This window comes from Macaca thibetana, chromosome 19, assembly GCF_024542745.1.
Source record: "Macaca thibetana thibetana isolate TM-01 chromosome 19, ASM2454274v1, whole genome shotgun sequence".
Lineage (NCBI taxonomy): Eukaryota > Metazoa > Chordata > Mammalia > Primates > Cercopithecidae > Macaca > Macaca thibetana.
The window spans coordinates 5,392,817-5,413,098 of NC_065596.1; the positions used below are offsets into that span (position 1 = coordinate 5,392,817).

Genomic DNA, 20,282 nt, shown 5'->3' on the forward strand with positions numbered 1-20,282 from the left:
AGGAGATGGGAAAGAGAGGTGGGTGCCAGACCCCACAAAGCCTGGCAAGGAGGGCTGATCTTTGCCCAAATAAATGGGCAATTTTTTTTTTTTTTGAGACACAGTCTCGCTCTGTTGCCCAGGCTGGAATGCAGTGGTGTGATCTCAGCTCACTGCAACCTTTGCCTTTCAGGTTCAAGCAATTCTGCTCCCTCAGCTGCTTGAGTAGCTGGGATTACAGGCAAGCACCACCACGCCTGGCTAATTTTTGTATTTTTAGTAGAGATGGGGTTTCGCTATGCTGGCCAGGCTGCTCTCGAATTCCTGGCCTCAAGTGATCTGCCTGCCTCGGCCTTCTGAAGTGCTGGGATTACAGGCATGAGACACCATGCCCGGCCTAAATGGCCCATTTTTAATATGACCAGAGTGGGGCTGGGCACTGTAGCTCATGCCTGTAATCTCAGCACTTTGGGAGGCCGAGATGGGCAGATCACCTGAGGTCAGGAGTTCGAGACCAGCGTGCCCAACATGGTGAAACCCTATCTCTACTAAAAATATGAAAATTAGCCGGACATGGTGGTGGGTGCCTGTAATCCCAGTTACTCATAAAATTGAGGCAGAAGAATCGCCTGAACCCGGGATGCCAAGGTTGCAGTGAGCCGTGATTGTACCACTGTTCTCCAGACAGGGTGACACAGCGAGTCTCCATCTGAAAAAATAAAGAATAAAAATAACAATGTGACCAGGGTAGAAGTGGCTCCTGCAGAAACCCAGGATAGATATGGTGGAGGCTGGAGATGGGGAAGGGATGTGGGAGCACTTCTCAGGTGTTACAGGCAGCCAGAGTCAGACTGAGCATGGCTGCCCCCACCTCTAGAGTTTGCTCAACTCAGTGGGTGGCTTGGGGTGAAGGGCTGGGCCTGAGTCTGTCCACACACCTGCCTGAATCCCAGCTCTGCCCTGACTGAGCTCAGGCAGAGGGTGCCCTCTTTGGTCTCCCAGTCCTCATCGTTGAAACAGCAAGGTGCCAGCTCTCAGACCCTCTCCCACATGTCCTGGGCTACCCAGCAGCCTTGCACCCCCAGTCCGGTTCCACAGAACACAGCCTTCTTTTCCTCAGTGCCCTCAGGGTCCCCTCCACCAGCCCAGCCCTCCCTTCCTCAAAGGGACAGAGTGCACAGCGATTTTGTTTCTGAGGTCAAACTTCGCCATGGGGTTTGTTCTTCTCCTAGCTTCTTGGAGGCCTGTCTTTGGGGGCCTCTGCCTTTTCTGGGACATGCAGCCAGGTTGCAGATGTCTGGTTCCACGAGCTTTGAGAAATGTGGGTGCTTGGTGGTCGTCCCAGCAGCAGTCCAAGGCTTTACCAGCCAGCCAGTTTCTTCTCTGAATCAGTCGGACCAGCTGTTCCCCTCTGGAATGGGCCTCTGTGTGCAAATGGAATATTCCATGGAGAGTGCCTCCCTATGCCCTGCTGGCGACAGAGTTCTTCCACCTCCTCCATTCGGTGTTTACCTCCTATCAGTTTGTCCTTTTGTTTGCTTGTTTGCTTGTTTTTTGAGACAGAGTCTCGCTCTGTCCACCAGGCTGGAGTACGGTGGCGCAATTTTGGCTCACCACAACCTCTGCCTCCCAGGTTCAAGTGGTTGTCCTGCCTCGGCCTTCCCAGTACCTAGGATTACAGGCGTGCACCACCCTGCTTGGCTAATTTTTGTATTTTTGGCAGAGATGGGGTTTCTCCACGTTGCCCAGGCTGGTCTCGAATTCCTGAGGCTCAGGTGATCGCCTGTCTTGGCCTCCCAAAGTGCTGGGATTACAGGCCCAGCAGAGGCTCTTAACATTACAAAGCCAACTCTGTGTTGTTTGTTTGAGATAGGATCCCACTCTGCCACCAGACTGGAGTGCAAGTGCATGATCATAGCTCACTGCAGCCATGACCCCTTGGGCTCAGGTGATCCTCCCACCTCAGCCTCCTCAGTAGCTGAGACCACAGATGTGTGCCACCACACCCAGCTAATTTTATTTTTTTGCAAAGACAAGGTCTTGCTGTGTTACCCAGGCTGTTCTCAAACTCCTGGGTTCAAGCAATCCTCCCGCCTTGGCCTGCCAAAGTGCTGGGATCTCTAGTGTGAGTCACCATGCCTGGCCAATGCTAAATCTTAGTATCGGGAACACACATCCATAAACTGCACCTCTCAAGGCGGCCACCAGTGGCACCTGGAGGACGTGTGTTTGGCCAACACTTCCAGCTCCTCTCTAATGGACACAAACACCTTATTATCCAAAGAGCTGGGATTAGGCATCACTGACGGGTCAAAGTTTCAAGATCCATCATGTGGGGAGATCCTACAAAAGAAGAATTTGTTGGCCAGGCAGGTGACAGAGAGAAAGTGGACGATCCCGGATAGGATGCATGTTGGCCGTAAACACCATGGGAAGAGGCTCAGTGTTTTTTTTTTTTTTTTTTTTTTTTTTTTTTTCTGAGATAGGGTCTCCCTCTGTCACCCAGGCTGGAGTGCAGTGGTGTGATCTCAGCTCACTGCAACCTCCACCTCCTGAGTTCAAGCAATTCTCCCACTTCAACCTCATGAGGAGCTGGGATTACAGGCGCGTGCCACCACGCCTGGCCAATTTTTGTATTTTTAGTAGAGACGGGGTTTCACCATGTTGGCCAGGCTGGTCTCGAACTCCTGACCTCAAGCAATCCTCCCACCTGGGCCTCCCAGAGTACGGGGATTACAGGCATGAGCCACCATGCCCAGCCAAGGCTCAGCTTCTTAACCAAAGAAAAGAGACTTTGCAGAGTGAGTCCCTCCCACCTTGGGGCTGGCCAGGCACACCAACAGTAATGTCTTCAGGGCCTGCCAGCACAGAGGAGAATGGGCATGTGTGTGTGATGCCCAGCAAATGACCAGCACTGGCGCATTTCTGCATGTGGTTCGGCAGCCATCGCTGCCTCGAGCTTGTCCACGTGGCGGGATCCACATTGCAGAACCCCTCCTCTCCGGCATGCAGAGCAACAGCCGTATCTGGGTGTTCGTCCAGCTCTTTTGGGACCTTCACTAAACTTCAAGGCACGTGCCTGCCCTGTGCCTCAGTCACCTGGTGGTAACCCCAGTAAATGAGTCCTCCCGCCCACCTGCTGCTCTGAGGTGTCACCTGGAATCCGGGGAAAGGTCAGGAGGCCTGGAAAATGACGCCACCTCAGTCTTTGACCCCATGGACTTTGAAAACTGCCTGTGCGGTTGGCCTGAGTCAGGCCCTGGGAGTGCAATGGTTTCTGCGTGGGGCTGGGTTGGTCTGTGTTTCAGGTTCAGCTGATAGGACTTAGGGGCCAGTGGGGGTTCTGGTTTCTACGGTGAACAACAACAGGGCTGACCCAATTGCTTTGAGAGAATGTCTTTTCTTCAGTGGAACTGTGGACTTAAGAGGTGAACTTGGAAACACAGAGTAAAGCCCAAGCATGCCCACCCCCTTTGGCTCTCTGCATTTGCCTTTTTTTTTTTTTGAGACAGGGTTTTACTCTATCGCTCAGGCTGGGGTGCAGTGGCACAATCTCGGCTCACTGCAACCTCCGCCTCCTGGGTTCAAGCAATTCAAATGCCTCAGCCTCCCAGGTAGCTGGGATTACAGATGTGTGCCACCACGCCTGGCTAATTTTTATATTTTTAGTAGAGACGGGGTTTCACCATGTTGCCCAGGATGGTCTCAAACTCCTGGTCTCATATGATCCTCCCACCTCAGCTTCCCAAAGTGCTGGGATTATAGGCGTGAGCCACCACACCTGGCCTTGGCTAATTCCTTAGTGTTTCAAAATCTGAGGGAGAAAAGGGGGCTCCAAGACACGTCTGATACCTCAGGCTTCTCACCCCACGCTGGCGCTGGGTGAGGTTTTTGCCTCTTACCAGGTGGCTGGGCTGGTTGGATTCACATCACCACAAGCAGGGCTTTCGGTGGAATAGAGGGTGGCTGGTGTCCTCCATCCCCTGACCTTACAGTATCTAGGGCTGTGGGAGCAGAGAGGCTCCGCCACTCCACCCTCAGCCCAGGTGGGCAGGGGTACCAACATGCACATCCTAGGTGCAGGGTGATTTGTGATGGGGTGCATGGAGCACAGGAGAGGGATCTCTGAACCTGTTTGGAGAGGGCGCAGAAGCTGGGAGGAGGGGGCGGGGAGCCTGGGGTGGGGGGAGGCTGGGGCCCCAGGAGAACACCCACCCCGGGAGGCCGGGGTACTTACCTTTGATGAGACGGACGAGGACAGGACAGCCTCGGCATCCTCACGCAATCGCACCGGGCCTTCCTTCACACCATTATCCATACCAGGCCTGCTCGGAATGGCAGGAGACTCGGTCCTGGGGGGGTAAGGGGAGGTGGTAAGATACGGCGAGGTCCTGAGAGATGGCGGGTGTTCCTACCAGCCTTTTCCTATCCCGGTTTCTGGCTCCCTGCATGGGGAGGGATGCCCTCAACTGCATTCTGCGGCCACGGTCCTGTGTGTATTGCTTAATCATTTACAAAAGCCTTTCTTGTTGGCACTGGAATGTAATCCCCACAAACAGTCTGTTCTTTTTCCAAATCTGGTGCCCAGGGAGCAAACAGGCTCAGAGAAGTTAAGCAGCCAGCCAAGGTCACACAGCTACCAGCAGGTTGTGGGGCTAGCGTGGCCGAGGTGCTCAGTGCTCCGTGCCAACACCGAGGTGCTTGGTGCCAATACCACTGTCGGGCCACACATCCAGTGGGCTCGTGTCAGCTTGGACCCAAGGGTCTCTGTCCACCGAAATTATTTATTATTTATTTATTTATTTATTTTTTGAGACGGAGTCTCACTCTGTCACCCAGGCTTGAGTGCAGTGGCACGATCTTGGCTCACTGCAACCTCTGCCTCCCAGGTTTAAGCAATTCTTGTGCTTCAGCCTCCCAAGTAGCTGGGACTACAGGCGCCCGCTACCACACCCAGCTAATTTTTTATTTTTAGTAGAGATGGGGTTTCACCATGTTGGCCAGGCTAGTCTCGAACTCCTGACGTCAAGTTATCTGCCCGCCTTGAACTCCCAAAGTGCTGGGATTACAGGCATAAGCCACCGCACCTGGCCTATTTTTTTTTTCCACCCAGGCTTGAGTGTAGTAGCACAATCATAGCTCACTGCAGCCTCATATTCCTGAGCCCAAGTGATCCTCCCACCTTGGCCAGCTAAGGGTGATATTTTTGTTTCTGTTTTGACAGAATCTCCCTCTGTAGCCCAGGCTAGAGTGCAGTGGCATGACCTCGGCTCAGTGCAGCCTCCGCCTTCTAGGTTCAAGTGATTCTTGTGCTTCAGCTTCTCAAGTACCTGGGATTATAGATGGTCACTGCCATGCCCAGGTTTTTTGTTGTTGTTGTTGTTGTTTTTTTTTTTAAGTAGAGCTAGGGTTTTGCCATGTTGGCCGGGCCGGTTTTGAATTCCTGGCCTCATGTGATCCTCCTGCTGTGGCCTCCCAAAGTGCTGGGATTACAAGCGTGAGCCACCGCGTCTGACTGGGTTGGCTAATTTTTATTTTTCATTTTATATTTTGTAAAGACAGGGACTGACTATGTTGCCTCGGCTGGTCTGGAACTCCTGGGCTCAAGTGAACCTCTGGCCTCAGCCTCTCAAAATGCTGGGATTCCAGGCATGGCCACTGTGCCTGGTTAGTTCCCATACTTTAAAATCATCCAGTAAATGAAAACACATTACTACAAAGTGACGCAAAGGGTGCAGAGGCCCCAGAGCAGGCATCAGTGCCGGTGAGTAACGCTGTACAAAGTGCACTTGGGATTCTGCTACACCAGCCTCCACTGCTGACTCTTTCCTAGTGAAGATGGACCCATGGGCACTGGCTCTGGGAGAAACACCTGCTTCAAAGATGGGGCTGGAGAGAAAGGATGAGCTTGGAGCACATGGAGGTGCCAGTCATGGAGGACATGCTCAGAAACAGAAACCAAAGCAGATGGGTGTGGTTAGGGGGTCATGGGCACCCTCCGAAAGAACCCCTGATGGCCAAAGCTGGAACAGTTTGAGTGGAAATGGAAAAAAACATAAAGCAGCCATGGATGAAAGCCTGAACTATAAAATAAATAACCATGCGTCCATATGATATAAACAAATGACAGAATAAGTAAGTATATGGTAGAGAAGAGACAAATCTCCCAGGCAAAGGATTCCCAAATAGTTCAGCAGCTTGGACCTCCAGGAGGGGCCATGCCTCCTACCCTCAGGTGTGGCTGCGCTTAGCGGCTTGTTTCCAAAGAGTGCAGTCTGGAAAGGGGGCTGTCAGTGACTGCAGCACAGAAACCTGATGGATCCCAGCTGGGCTAGGTGATCCAGGGCAACACTGGCTGGGATAAGTCAGGTGGATGCACTTGCCTCTGATGGAGTGTGACGACCAGGGTCTTCCTCCCCCAGATCCATCACCCCATCTGACCGTGAGAAAAACATCAGGCTGGGCGCAGTAGCTCACACCTGTAATCCCAGCACTTTGGGAGGCTGAGGTGGGCGGATCACGAGGTCAGGAGTTCGAGACTAGCCTGGCCAACCTGGCAAAATCCCATCTCTACTAAAAATACAAAAATTGGATGGGCATGGTGGCGGGCACCTGTAATCTCAACTACTCAGGAGGCTGAGTCAGGAGAATCACTTGAACCCAGGAGGTGGAGGTTGCAGTGAGCTGAGATCATGCCACTGCATTCCAGCCTGGGTGACACAGTAGACTCTGTCTCAAAAGAAAGAAAAAGAAAAAACTCCAGACACATCCCAACAGAGGGGCATTCTCCAGCACCCCTGACCACTGCTCCCCCAAACAGTCACGGTCACCAAAAACAAGGACAGCCTGAGAAACCATCTCAGCCCAGAGAAGAGAAGTCTAAGGAGATGTGAGCGAGGTCAGGAGATCGAGACCATCCTGGCTAACACAGTGAAACCCTGTCTCTACTAAAAATACAAAAAAATTAGCCGGGCGTGGTGGCGGGCGCCTGTAGTCCCAGCTACTTGGGAGGCTGAGGCAGGAGAATGCCGTAAACCTGGGAGGCGGAGCTTGCAGTGAGCTGAGATCTGGCCACTGCACTCTAGCCTGGGCGACAGAGCGAGACTCCATCTCAAAAAGAAAAAAAAAAAAGGAGATGTGAGGACTAAAGGTCAGGTGGGATCCCTGGACAGAGAAAGGATATTCAGGAAAAACGGAGGAAATGTGAATAAAGTGTGAAGCTCCATTAATATTAATACTGTCTCAGCACTTGTTCATTAGTGAGGCAAATGCACCGCAGCACTGTGAGAGGTTACGCATAAGGGACGCTGGATGTGTGGGGTGTCGGGGAACTCAGTACAACCTTTGCAATTTTTCTGTAAATCTAAAACTACTCTTAGCTGGACGTGATGGCTCCCACCTGGAATCCCAGCACTTTGGGAGGCTGAGGTAGGAGGATCGCTTGAGCCCAGGAGTTTGAGACAAGCCTGGGCAACATAGTGAGATCCCATCTCTAGAGAAAAAAATTAGCTGGATGTGGTGGCATGCACCCGTGGTCCCAGGTACTCAGGAGGCTGAGGTGAGAAGGTCGCCTGAGCCCAGGAGGTCGAGGCTGCAATGAGCTGTGATTTCAGTACACTCCAGCCTGGGTGACAGAGCAAGACTGGACTGGGTCTCAAAAAATAAAAATAAATAAAACTGCTCTCAAACAGACAGAAACCAGGTCCTAAAGACCTTTTCCAGCCGGTTGCTGGGGGTCGGCATCTTTCATCATCGGCCCGTGGGACGCGCTGCGTCTGTTTCACCTTCCCCTGCAACCATCGGCCATGTCTGACTGCTGCCCAGCACCGCCCCTGACGCTACAGACCCTGGGGGCTGTGCTTGCACTTGGGTGCTCAGGTGAGAACAGCGCAGCCTCTCTACTCCTCGATTCCTAGAATTGAGGTGCTGGGTCAGGCAGCCTGGACACATTCTGCAAAGTCACCTTCCCCAGAAAGGATTCAGCCATTTGCCATCCCCCAACAGTGGGTGAGGTGCCCAAGGCCTGGGTCCTGGCCGAAGGGGGTCCCTCCTGCCCTCCTGTGGGCTCTTGCTCTGAGCTCCTCAGGAGGTCACAGTCCTGTGAGGAACAGTCTCCCCAGGAGGGCATTGCAGCCTCAGACCCTCCCTTGGCTGCACCTGCCCAGCCTCTGTGAACAAGAAGAGCCACCAGCCAGGGCTGCCTACAGTGCCCCTGGTACCATCCTTCGCTGGATCACCTGCCCAGGGCCAGGGCTCAGCCTCGAATGGCACCCATAGACATAGACAAAGTCACTGTGCAACCTGGCCGGAACTACACAAGTGTGCTGGGCCCTGCAGGTGACAGAGCACTGAGGGCAGCTGGGGCTGGGGGACGTACCTGGAGGACCTGGAGGGGGCGGAACCATGGCCCCTGAAAGATACATCCTGCCCCCAGAACCTGTGAATGTGACACTTTTACGAAAAAGGGTCTGTGCAGATGTGATAATCTCTAGATGAGGGTTAAGGTGGGCCCTAAGTGCAATGACTGGTGTCCTTGTAAGAGACAGAGTAGGAGACACAGACACAGAAGGGAGAGCTGAGGATGAGGCCTGGAGCACGGTAGGCCACCACAGCCGGTGCGTGATCCCACAGCGCAAGAACGGCCTGCTTCTGTTCCAGCTGCGTCCTCATCCCTTGATGAGGTCAAGGAGACAGTCGCGGCACCACCAGCACCCACCACCCTCCCCGTCTCAACAGGAAGAGGGCCCCAGGGCACTAATGCCTGCAACCATCAGAGACACAGGTTTTCATGACATTCTCTTTGTTGTTGTTGCTGTTTTATAGTCAGGGTCTTGCTCTGTTGCCCAGGCTTGAGTGCAGTGGCACAATCATAGCTCACTGTAGCCTCGACCTCCTGAGCTCAAGCGATCCTCCCACCTCAGCCTCCTGAATAGCTGGAATTATAGGCTCATGCCACCACACCTGGCTAAGTTTTTCATTTTCTGTAGAGACAGGGTCTCCTTATGTTGCCCAGGCTGGTCTTGAACTCCTGGGCTCAAGTGATCCTCCTGCCTCAGCCTCCCAAAGCGCTGGGAGTCCAGGTGGGAGCCACCGCACCTGGCCATAACATTCTTGTGTTTCCACTGTACTTAGTTTGTTTTTTCCCATCACCTCCCATTTTGCAGTAATATTGAATTTATTTTTAAGGCAGTGATACAAACTTTTATTTTATTTTATTTTATTTTAATTTTAATTTTTATTTTTGAGACAGAGTTTCGTGCTTGTTGCCCAGGCTGGAGTGCAGTGGTGCAATCTTGGCTCACTGCAACCTCCACCTCTTGGGTTCAGGCAATTCTCCTACCTCAGCCTCCCGATTAGCTGGGATCACAGGCACGCACCACCACACCTGGTTATTTTTTTGTATTTTTAGTAGAGACAGGGTTTCACCATGTTGGCCAGGCTGGTCTCAGACTCCTTACCTCGAGAGGTGATCCACTTGTGTTGGCCTCCTAAAGTGCTGGGATTACAGGCGTGAGCCACCGCGCCTGGCCCAAACTACCTTTAGATGAATTTAAGTTAGAAAAGACAACCATTAAGTGAATTCTAGAACTGGGTAGGGCAGACCGCAGATCTGGGGGAAGAGGTCCCCGAGGATTTCAGCAGAAACGGGCCCAAGAGTCACGCTTTTGTCTTTTGTCACAGCAGAAGGATGCTGCCTGTGGTCAGGAGTAAGCCGTGTTTGCTGCAGCTCAGGAAGGCAAAGGGAAAAGCCATGTGACATCCTGGACCCTGGGGACCACAGTGAGAACAAGGGATGGGTTTCGAGACATGATAGCCTAAAATACGACCTCGGCCTTTGAGAAAACAGAAGCAGGAAGCACTGTTCCCTTTCCCTTCTCCCCAGAAGCAGGTCATGAGACTCTCAGGTGGAGAGTGCCTCCCGTATACCTGGAGGAGGGAGCAGAAGATGCAGAGATGCCAAGAAGAACCTGAACAAACAGGTCTTGCTAAGTTCCCCCAAGGTTATTACCATTAAATCAGAAGCCTTTTTTTTTTTTTGAAGTGGGGGGGTCTCACCCAGGCTGGTCTTGAACTCCTGGGCTCAAGTGATCCTCTTGCCTTGGCCTCCCAAAATGCTGGGATTACAGGTGTTTGCCACTGTGCCCAGACAGATCAGACCCTTTTGCCCTTCAGTTAGACTTGCCATGACTCTAATCTTCATCAAATCTAACATAAACATACTCAGGTTTACCTGTTTTAGGGGGAGGTCTTTGTTTCCGTATAAAGGCTCCCAAGTCACGTAAAACTTGTATTAAATAAATTTGTCTGCTTTTATCTTGTTAATCTGCCTTTTGTTACAGGGGCCTCAGCCATGAACCTAAGATGGGTGAGAAAAAAATATTTTCCTCCCCTGCACGGAGCGGCCACTTGGGGTGGCACCTTTGCCCCTTAATAAGCAAGCAGACACCTGGCTATGACTTTCAAGAAGAGGTGAAACTGACACGGGACTTCCTAGGCATCATTTGGGGCGGTTGGGGGACAGACACGCTTGGTTTTGCTTCAAAACCCAAACTTGGCCTTCTCAAAATGTAAGTCACTCACAAGTTCAAAGATTATTTATAGCCAGGCGCAGTGGCTCACGCCTGTAATCCCAGCACTTTGGGAGGCCGAGGCGGGCGGATCACGAGGTCCGGAGATCGAGACCATCCTGGCTAACATGGTGAAACCCCGTCTCTACTAAAAATACAAAAAATTAGCCGGGTGTGTTGGTGGATGCCTGTAATCCCAGCTACTGGGGAGGCTGAGGCAAGAGAATGGCGTGAACCCGGAAGGCGGAGCTTGCAGTGAGCCGAGATTGCGCTACCGCACTCCAGCCTGGGCAACAGAGCGAGACTCCATCTCAAAAAAAAAAAAAAAAAAAAAAAAGATTATTTATATAAAATAGGATCTGCAGGCCAAGGGGGGACAGGACACTAGATTGGCCACTTGTCAAAGTTTGTGCCTAAGAAAGCAATCTTTGGAAAGAGCCCAAGGAAAGCTTAGAAGGCAGACTCTTGCTCTCCCTCCAGGGACCCCCAGTGGAACAGACATTCCTGCTGAAATGCCTTATTCTTCTCAGCTCATTTGTTAAGAGTTTAGAGTGGTTTTTTGTTTTGTTTTGTTTTGTTTTGTTTTTTGAGACATAGTCTCGCTCTGTCACCCAGGCTGGAGTGCAGTGGTGTGATCTCGGCTCACTGCAAGCTCTGCCTCCCAGGTTCAAGTGATTCTCCTGCCTCGGCCTCACAAGTAGCCGGGATTGCAGGCGTGTGCCGCCATGTGCAGCTAATTTTTGCATTTTTTTGTAAAGACGGGGTTTCACCATGTTGGGCAGGCTGGTCTCGAACTCCTAACCTCAGGTGATCCACCTGCCTCAGCCTCTCAAAGTGCTGGGATTACAGGCATGAGCTACCACACCCGACTGCCTGGAATCTTTTTTTTTTTTTAAATTATATATATATATATATATAATTTATTATTATTAATTTTTTTTTGAGATGGAGTCTTGCTCTGTCACCCAGGCTAGAGTGCGCTGCTGTGATCTTAGCTCACTGCAACCTCCACCTCCCAGGTTCAAGCGATTCTCTCCTGCGTCAGCCTCCTGAGTAGCTGGGATTACAGGCACGCATTACCATGCCTGCCTAACTTTTTTGTATTTTTACTAGAGATGGGGATTTACCACATTGGTCAGGCTGGTCTCAAACTCCTGACCTCGTGATCCGCCCTCCTCAGCCTCCCAAAGTGCTGAGATTATAAGCTTGAGGCCTCGCGCCCAGCCCTGGAATCTGTTTTAAAGTTCAACTGCACATTTGTCAAATTCAGAGTATAAGTTGAGCTCTCTCTAAAGGGTGTTACCACGCTTTGTTTCAGGAAGTACAGAAAGAACAGGTGCCCGTTTGAATCAAAGTTGAGGATCACTGGCCAGGTGCAGTGGCTCATGCCTATAATCCCACCACTTTGGGCCAAGGTGGGCAGATCACTTGAGGCCAGGAGTTCGAGACCAGCTTGGGCAACATGGCAAAACCCCGTCTCTACTAAAAATACAAAAATTAGTCAAGTGTGGTGGTGCATGCCTTAGTCCCAGCTACTTGGGAGGCCGAGGCAGGAGAATTGCTTGAACCCGGGAGGCAGAGGTTACAGTGAGCCGAGATCGTGCCAATGCACTCCATCCTGGGCATCAGAAAGAAACGCTGTCTCAAAAAGCAAAACAAAAAGAAAAGGCCGGACGCAGTGGCTCACATCTGTAATCCGAGCACTTTGGGAGGCCAAAACAGGGGGATCACAAGGTGAGGACATGAAGACCATCTTGGCTAACATGGTGAAACCCCGTCTCTACTAAAAAATACAAAAAAAAAAAAAATTAGTTGGACGTAGTGGCACATGCCTATAATCCCAGCTACTCAGGAGGGATTGCTTGAACCCAGGAAGCGGAGGTTGTGGTGAGCCGAGATTGTGCCACTGCACTTCAGCCTGGGTGACAGAGCGAGACTTTGTCTCAAAAAAAAGAAACAAAAGAAAAACTTGAAGATCAGATTTATATCCAGGGCTGGGGTGGAGTCTGGAACCTTTCCTTAGAAACTCCTGGTAAGAGGCAGAAGAGGTGCAGGACAATGGCCAGTCCATACATGGCAACAAAACTGTGGCCCAAAACCTGTGCAGTAACCAGCTCTGGAAACCAACTACCAACCTCTGCAGCAATGCTCAGGACCTGGTCAATGATTGCAGCTTCTCTAACATTGGCCCCCACTTCCAACTCAGGACCAACCAGAGAAAGCCAACTGTGCTTCCCTAAGCAACCCCACAGGACATCCGCTGTTAGCTGGCTGCCCCTAGCTTCCCCAGACCGACAGCCTCCTGTGGGCTCACTTGAGCCTGCCCTTTTCCACTCCACAGCTCTCCCTCTCCCCTGCCTGCCTTAGAGCTTTGGCTGACTCCCTTGCAAACTCTGAATAAGCAGCCTGTGCTGCTCTCATTTGGATGGTCTTTGTTCTTCCAAGTAGCTCAGTAAATGAGGGGAGAAGAGACAGCACTTCCTTACAGTTGCATTTCAATTAACAAATGCAGATGGAATGACGGAAATAGAAAACACCATTAGGCAAAGGCCAGTATTAATTATTGCCATCAAGAACCATGGGGACAGCCGGGCACGGTGGTTCACACCTGTAATCCCAGCACTTTGGGAGGCCGAAATGGGTGGATCATTTGAGGTCAGAAGTTCAAGACCAGCCTGGCCAACATGGTGAAACTCTGTCTCTACTAAAAATGCAAAAATCAGCTGGGTGTGGTGGTGTGTGTCTGTAATCCCAGCTACTCGGGAGGCTGAGGCAGGAGAATTGCTTGAATCTGGGAGGTGCAGGTTGCTGTGAGCTGAGATCATGCCACTGCACTCCAGCCTAGGTGACAGAGCGAGACTGTGTCACAAACACACACAAAAAAGAGATCCTGACATCTGTGACAATTCAGATTAATTTAGAAGATACATGAATAACCGAATAAGCCAGGCACAGAAAGACGATGCTGCATGATCTCACTTATATGTGGAATTAGAAAAAAAAAAATCAAATACATAGGAATAGAGTAAAATGGCAGTTACCAGGAGCAGGGGGAAATGGGAAGATTGTAGGTCAAACAGAACAGAATTATAGTTATGCAAGGCAAGTATGCTAGAGATCTAATGGACAGTATGAGGACTATAGTTAATAACACTGTATCAATTACTGATAACCTCAACCTCCCCACCCACTGCCCCCCTACACACGGTAACTACATGAGATGATTTTTATATTAGTTTGTAGTTTGTTTGACTGTAGTAATCAATTCACTATATATCAAAGTAAATATATTAGAACAACACATTGTCCAGCCTGGGCAACATGGCAAAACACCATCTCTACAAAAAATACAAAAATTAGCCAGGTGTGGTGGCATGTACCTGTAGTCCCAGCTACTCGGGAGCCTGAGGCAGGAGGATCATCTGAAACCAAGCTGAGGCTGCAGTGAGCTGAGATCGCACCACTGCAGTCCAGCCTGGGTGAAAGAGCAAGACCATGTCTCAAAAAATAAAAAAATAAAAATAAAACCCCCTAAAACCACACAACATGTTGTACATGTTAAATATAAACAATTTAGGCCGGGTGCAGTGGCTCACGCCTATAATCCCAGCACTTTGGGAGGCCGAGGCGGGCGGATCACAAGGTCAGGAGATCGAGACCATGGTGAAACCCCGTCTCTACTAAAAATACAAAACATTAGCCGGGCGCGGTGGCGGGTGCCTGTAGTCCCAGCTACTCAGGAGGCTGAGGCAGGAGAATGGTGTGATCCCGGGAGGCGGAGCTTGCAGTGAGCCGAGATTACGCCACTGCACTCCAGCCAGGGGGACAGAGCGAGACTCCATCTAAAAAAAAAAAAGAAAAAAAAAAAATATATATATATATATAATTTAAAAATGTTATTTCAAAAAAAATGGACCAGCTTAAAGAAAATAAAACCATGGGCAGATGCTACAACGAGTGGGTGAAAACAGGATGCGAAACGGTGTTTGCGTGGTCTCTGAGCATCTTCCCACAAGACACTTAATCATTTCTCTGGACTGGGTGCAGTGGCTCACGCCTGTAATCCCAGCACTTTGGGATGCCGAGGCAGGTGGATCACCTGAGGTCAGGAATTCGAGATCAGCCTGGGCAACATGGTGAAACCCCGTTTCTATTAAAAATACAAAAATTAGCCAGGTGTAGTGGTGCTCACCTGTAGTCCCAGCTACTCAAGAAGCTGAGGCAGGAGAATCACTTGAACCCGGGAGGCAGAGGTTGCAGTGAGCCATGATCGTGCCACTGTACTCCAGCCTGGGTGACAGAGCAAGACTCCCTCATAAATAAATAAATAAAGTGCTAAAACAAAGAAAGCCTGGAGAAAACCAGCAGCTTCTAGGGCATGCCAAGTCTGGGAAACACATTGGGTGTCTGTGGCTATAGAAGGACTGGCCTGTTGATCTGGCTCCTCTTGGTCCAGGCCCTTCAGGGCACATGATCCCAAGGGGCACTGTGGAGGGTGCCTCTGATCCAGCGTGGCTACACCCAGGGGCTCAGTGCAGAGGGGCAGCGTAGGGCACTGGCAGCCCCGGTTTTCAGGGAACCCATTGTCCTTCTCAGCAGAGTGTACATTGACCTTGGCTGGCTCCCTCCCTTCTCCTCTCCTTTTCTGGGAGCAGGGTTTCTGGGGCCATGCTCAGGCAAAGGCTTTCCTTCCTCCAGGGCCTGTTTCTACCTCTGCATGTGGGGGTGAGAATGGGGTGAAGACACAGGCACCCACACAACACAATAGTGGCTACTGGCCGGGTATAGTGGCTCATACCTGTAATCCTAACACTTTGGGAGGCCGAGGCAGGCCTCACCTGAAGTTCGAGACCAGCTTGGGCAAAATGGCAAAAGCCCGTTTCTACTAAAAATACAAAAATTAGGTGGGCATGTGGTGGGCACCTGTAATCCCAGCTACTTGGGAGGCTGAGGCAGAAGAGCTTGAACCCGGGAAGCAGAGGTTGCAGTGAGCTGAGATCGCGGCACTGCACTCCAGCCTAGGCAACAGAACAAGACTCCTCAAAAAAAGAAAAAAAGTGGCTGTTGTTCTGAGATCCCTTTGCCCCTGTGCTTTGGAATCCTCCCAGCCTTAACTGAGGAGTCTCAGTTCAGCTTCACAGCTGGGGAAGCTGAGGCAGTCTGGGTGCTTACCTGAGGCCACAGCCTAGCTAGTGGTGCCTAGCTGGGCTGAAGACAATGGTGACAATCACTGCCGCTAATGACTGGGGGCACCGTGGTTCCTCTTTACCCCTCATGGTGAGGTGCTGTTTCCCTTCTCTGCAGATGAAACTCAGGGAAGTTTGGCCAACTTCAAGGACAGAGGGACTCAGGCCCCAGTGCAGGACCCGAAAGCCACAGCTGGGTCCTTCTCCATGGAGTCTGGCCCCTAGGCAGCCCACAGCCACCAAGGTGAGTCTCAACATCATTTCATCAAGCCCTCTAGAGGACCATGTACCCCCTCCTTTTTTTTTTTTTTTTTTGAGATGGGGTCTTGCTATGTTGCCCAGGCTGGTCTGGAACACCTGGGCTCAAGTAATCCTCCTGCCTTACCTCACCTCCCCAGTAGTTGGGATGTGTGTGAACCACCTTGCCCTGCCATGTGCCCTTACTCAAGACTTTGCTTAACCTAAAGGAACAGCCAGTTCTGGGGGCGAGGAGGGCAACTTACCCCAGGTGACCCACACCTGGACCTCTTGGGTAAGGTGGGTTCAGCTAGGGCCTCTGTTAAGTGGGTATTCCCCATTCCTTACTCTACTCTTTGGAAGCAGCCCAGTCTGATGGGATGGGGACGGGTTAAGCTCCACCTCCAGGAAGGAGAAGCACCGATGGATAGGACTTGGAATTATTCCACAGGGATGGCTCTCTCTCCTCCCCCATTTATTTTTGCAGTCATTGATTCCTGTCTGTGTGGCCTTGTGGATATTCACTTTGCACTGTCCATTAAACCCAAATGCTCCATTACCCTCTGGGGATGTGATGCTATACATCCACCACCGTAGGCAAAGAAGCGGGTTTGGGGAGGGACGGTGGGTGGAGATTTCACTGGATGAAGAGGTTGCGCCGAACTCAGGTGGCTGGAGACACTGACCTCTACCTATGGGCCCCAATCCTGACTATGCAGATGTAGAGGGGAGGCGGGGCCTGTGGTGGATGCGGGGTGGGAGATTGTGTGTGCAGCACCCTGGAGGTGCCCGCAGGGGCATGCTGTGGTGGTGGGGTGCGGGCAGGTATGTGCAGAGTCCGGGCATGCTGCGGTGGTGGGGTGTAGGCAGGTGTGTGCAGGGCCCTGGAGGTGCCTGCAGGGGCATGCTGGGGTGGTAGGGTGCGGGCAGGTGTGTGCAGGGCCCTGGAGGTGCCTGCAGGGGCATGCTGGGGTGGTAGGGTGCGGGCAGGTGTGTGCAGGGCCCTGGAGGTGCCGGCAGGGGCATGCTGGGGTGGTAGGGTGCGGGCAGGTGTGTGCAGGGCCCTGGAGGTGCCTGCAGGGGCATGCTGGGGTGGTAGGGTGCGGGCAGGTGTGTGCAGGGCCTGGAGATGCATTTAGAGGCAGTTGGGTCCAGGATGGTGTGTGCAGGGACTGGGAGGTGCATGCTGGGGCAGTGGAGTATGCAGGAGTGAGGTACCCTTTCACTTTTTCTGGGGCTCTCTGCCCCTTGCTCAGGTTGTACCTCTGCTCTGCATCCTCACTGCTCCTGTGACTTCCCTCCACAACACTCGTTCACTGTGCTGGCCTGGCTTGCTGCCTGTGCAGTGAGTGCCAAGGGTTTGCCAATTCACGCCTTCACCCTTGAGGTAAGAGGAGCCCCAGAAAAGGTTGAATGATGCTGCTGGGCAGGGCAGGGGCAGGAGGCCAGAAAGCCGAGGCTGGAGGTCCTGAAACCCTCTTGTCCTGACATTTGGGATGACTTCCCTGGAAAGGGGAACCTTAAGGACCACCATAATGGGCTGCATTGGGCTCAGTGATGGCACTCAAAGATGTCTGTATCCTAAACCCTAGACACCAAGAATATGTGATCTTACATGACAAAAGGGACTTTTTAGATGTGATGAAGTTAAGGGTCTTGAGATGGGGGAGACTGTCCTGGATTATCTGGATGGCCCCAGTGTAATCACCAGGGTCCCGATGAGCGGGATGCAGGAGAGGCCAGGTGCAGTGGCTCACACCTTGTAATCTCAGCACTTTGGGAGGTGGGAAGATCGCTTGAGGGCCAGATGAGACCAGCCTGGGTAACACGGTGAGACCCCATTTGTACAAGAAATTTAAAAATTAGCTGGGTGTGGCCAAGTGCAGTGGCTCACGCCTATAATACCAGCACTTTGGGAGGCTGAGGCAGGTGGATCACCTGAGGTCAAGAGTTCATGACCAGCCTGGCCAATTGGTGAAACCTCACCTCTACTAAAAATACAAAAAAAAATTAGCTTGGTGTGGTGGCACCAAGTGAGCCGAGATCGCCCCACTACCCTCTAGCCTGGGTGACAGAGGGAGACTCCATCTCAACAACAACAACAACAAATATTAGCTGGGTGTGGTGGCACATACCTGTAGGAGGCCAAGATGGGAGGATGGCTTGAGCCCAGGAGTTGGAGGCTGCAGTGAGGTGTGATCACACCACCGAACCCCAGCCTGGGCGACGCAGCAAGACTTTGTCTCAAAAAAAAAAAAAAAAGAAAAGGCCAAGATCAGTGGCTCATGCCTATAATTCCAGCATTTTGGGAGGCCAACGAAGGTGGATCAGTTGAGGTCAGGCATCGAGACCAGCCTGGTCGGCATGGCAAAACCCTGTCTCTTTCAAAAAATACAAAAATTAGCTGGGTGTGGTAGCACATTCCTGTAGCCCCAGCTACTTGGGTGGCTGAGGCATGAGAATTGCCTGAACCCGGGAGGTGGAGGTTGCACCACTGCACTCCAGCCTGGGTGATGGAGCAAGACTCTGTCAGGAAAGGAAAGGAAAAGGAAAAGGACCAGAAAGAACAAAGATAGAGGCAGGAGAGTTGGAGATGTGAGTGTGCTCCACTGCTGGCTTTAGAGTTGGAGGGAGAGGCCCCAGGGGATAGAAGCTGGGAAAGGCAAAGACACAGATTCTCTTCTTGAGCCTCCAGAAGAAAACCAGCCCTGCACTCCCAGTTTAGACTCCTGATGTCCAGAACCTAAAGATGACAAACGTGTTGCTTTACGCCTCCACGTCTGTGGTGGTTACAGCGGCAACAGGAAGTGGACACAGGCTGTCACAAGGGAAGAGGACCAACTGGCCTAGTGGCCAGGGGAGTGACAGGAGGTGGACGTCAGGCTGACGTCAAATAAGCAGTCACTAGAGCTGCCAGCCCTGGTGGGAGTGGTCCCAGGAGGCTGATCACTCCCATGGCAATGTGTACCCAGACTTGCAACCAGCGACCAGGTGATCAGGTCGACCTCCCTGAGGGGCAGTGTCCAAGGCATGGCAGAGCCACATTCCAGCCACAAAATGCCATGGGGCTAGTGAAGGAGGGAGTGGGTCTCCAGGACAGAGGTCACTCAGCTAAAGGAGCGAAAAGGACAGTGAGACAGGGAAGCCAGAGGATACCACGGGACCACTCAGGTGACAGCATGGGGCCTGGATGGTAGGCTTTGGTGGAGGGAGGTGGCAGACACCTCAGGAGCCTATCCAGGTTCTGCCTGAGACCTGGAGGTGGTGAGGTCATTTCCTGGGACAGGGAGGCTTGGATGGGTTGTGGGAGGAAGCCCTGGTTCCCATGACCCCCACCCTCAGTGGCATTCTCCTCTTTGTCACTATAAGGGACAGGTGGTTTACACCCATCAGCCCCCACCTTGGCTTCCCAAGCGAGAAGAGGTTGTCAGAATTACTGGTACCACCTGAGTGTCCCATGACACTGCCAGGGACACTATAAGGAAAAAACATGAAATATGCTTCCGTTTATTTAAAAACAGACCGGCCAACTGGCACTGGAAACAGCTTGTTTCCAGGTTCTGTTGTTGGGGTGTCACTTCCTCTTGTCATCACCCCCTGCCAGACTGGTCATACTGGTTGTCCCTGTGGTTCCTTATAGGTCCAGTGCTGGAAAGTCACCCCCGGGGCCACTTGGCAGAAATGTGCCCCAATGACAAGTCTGCGGGGACAGCATTTCTCCCTTCCTCCGTTCCTCCCTTCCTCCGTTCCTCCCTTCCTCCCTCCCTCCCTCCTTTCTTCTCTTTCTTCTCTCTCTCTCTCTCTTTTCTTTTCAGGGTCTCGCTCTGTCACCCCGGTAGGAGTGCAATGGCATAATCAGCTTATTGTAACTTCAAACTCCTGGACTCAAGGGATTCCTCAAACTCCTGCCTCAACTTCCTGAGTAGCTGGGACTACACATGTGCACCACCATGCCTGGTCAATTTCCCTCCCTCCCTCCTTTTTTTTTTTTTTTTTAATTTTTAATTTTTTTTTTTTTTTTTTGAGACGGAGTCTCGCTCTGTCACCCAGGCTGGAGTGCAGTGGCCGGATCTCAGCTCACTGCAAGCTCCGCCTCCCGGGTTTACGCCATTCTCCTGCCTCAGCCTCCCGAATAGCTGGGACTACAGGCGCCTGCCACCTCACCCGGCTAAGTTTTTGTATTTTTAGTAGAGACGGGGTTTCACTGTGTTAGCCAGGATGGTCTCGATCCCCTGACCTTGTGATCCGCCCGTCTCGGCCTCCCAAAGTGCTGGGATTACAGGCTTGAGCCACCGCGCCCGGCCTTTTTTTT

General features: G+C 51.9%; 1 protein-coding gene across 1 annotated transcript in view; it reads right to left on the minus strand.

Moving 5' to 3' along the window:
* SLC25A42 (solute carrier family 25 member 42) overlaps positions 1–20,282 on the minus strand; it is a 48,937-nt gene that overhangs the window by 11,463 nt on the left and 17,192 nt on the right. The window contains exon 2 of the mRNA XM_050769739.1: positions 4,217–4,331. Coding sequence (XP_050625696.1) covers positions 4,217–4,297 — 81 coding nt within the window. The 5' untranslated portion in view covers positions 4,298–4,331. The remainder of the gene's footprint in view (positions 1–4,216; positions 4,332–20,282) is intronic.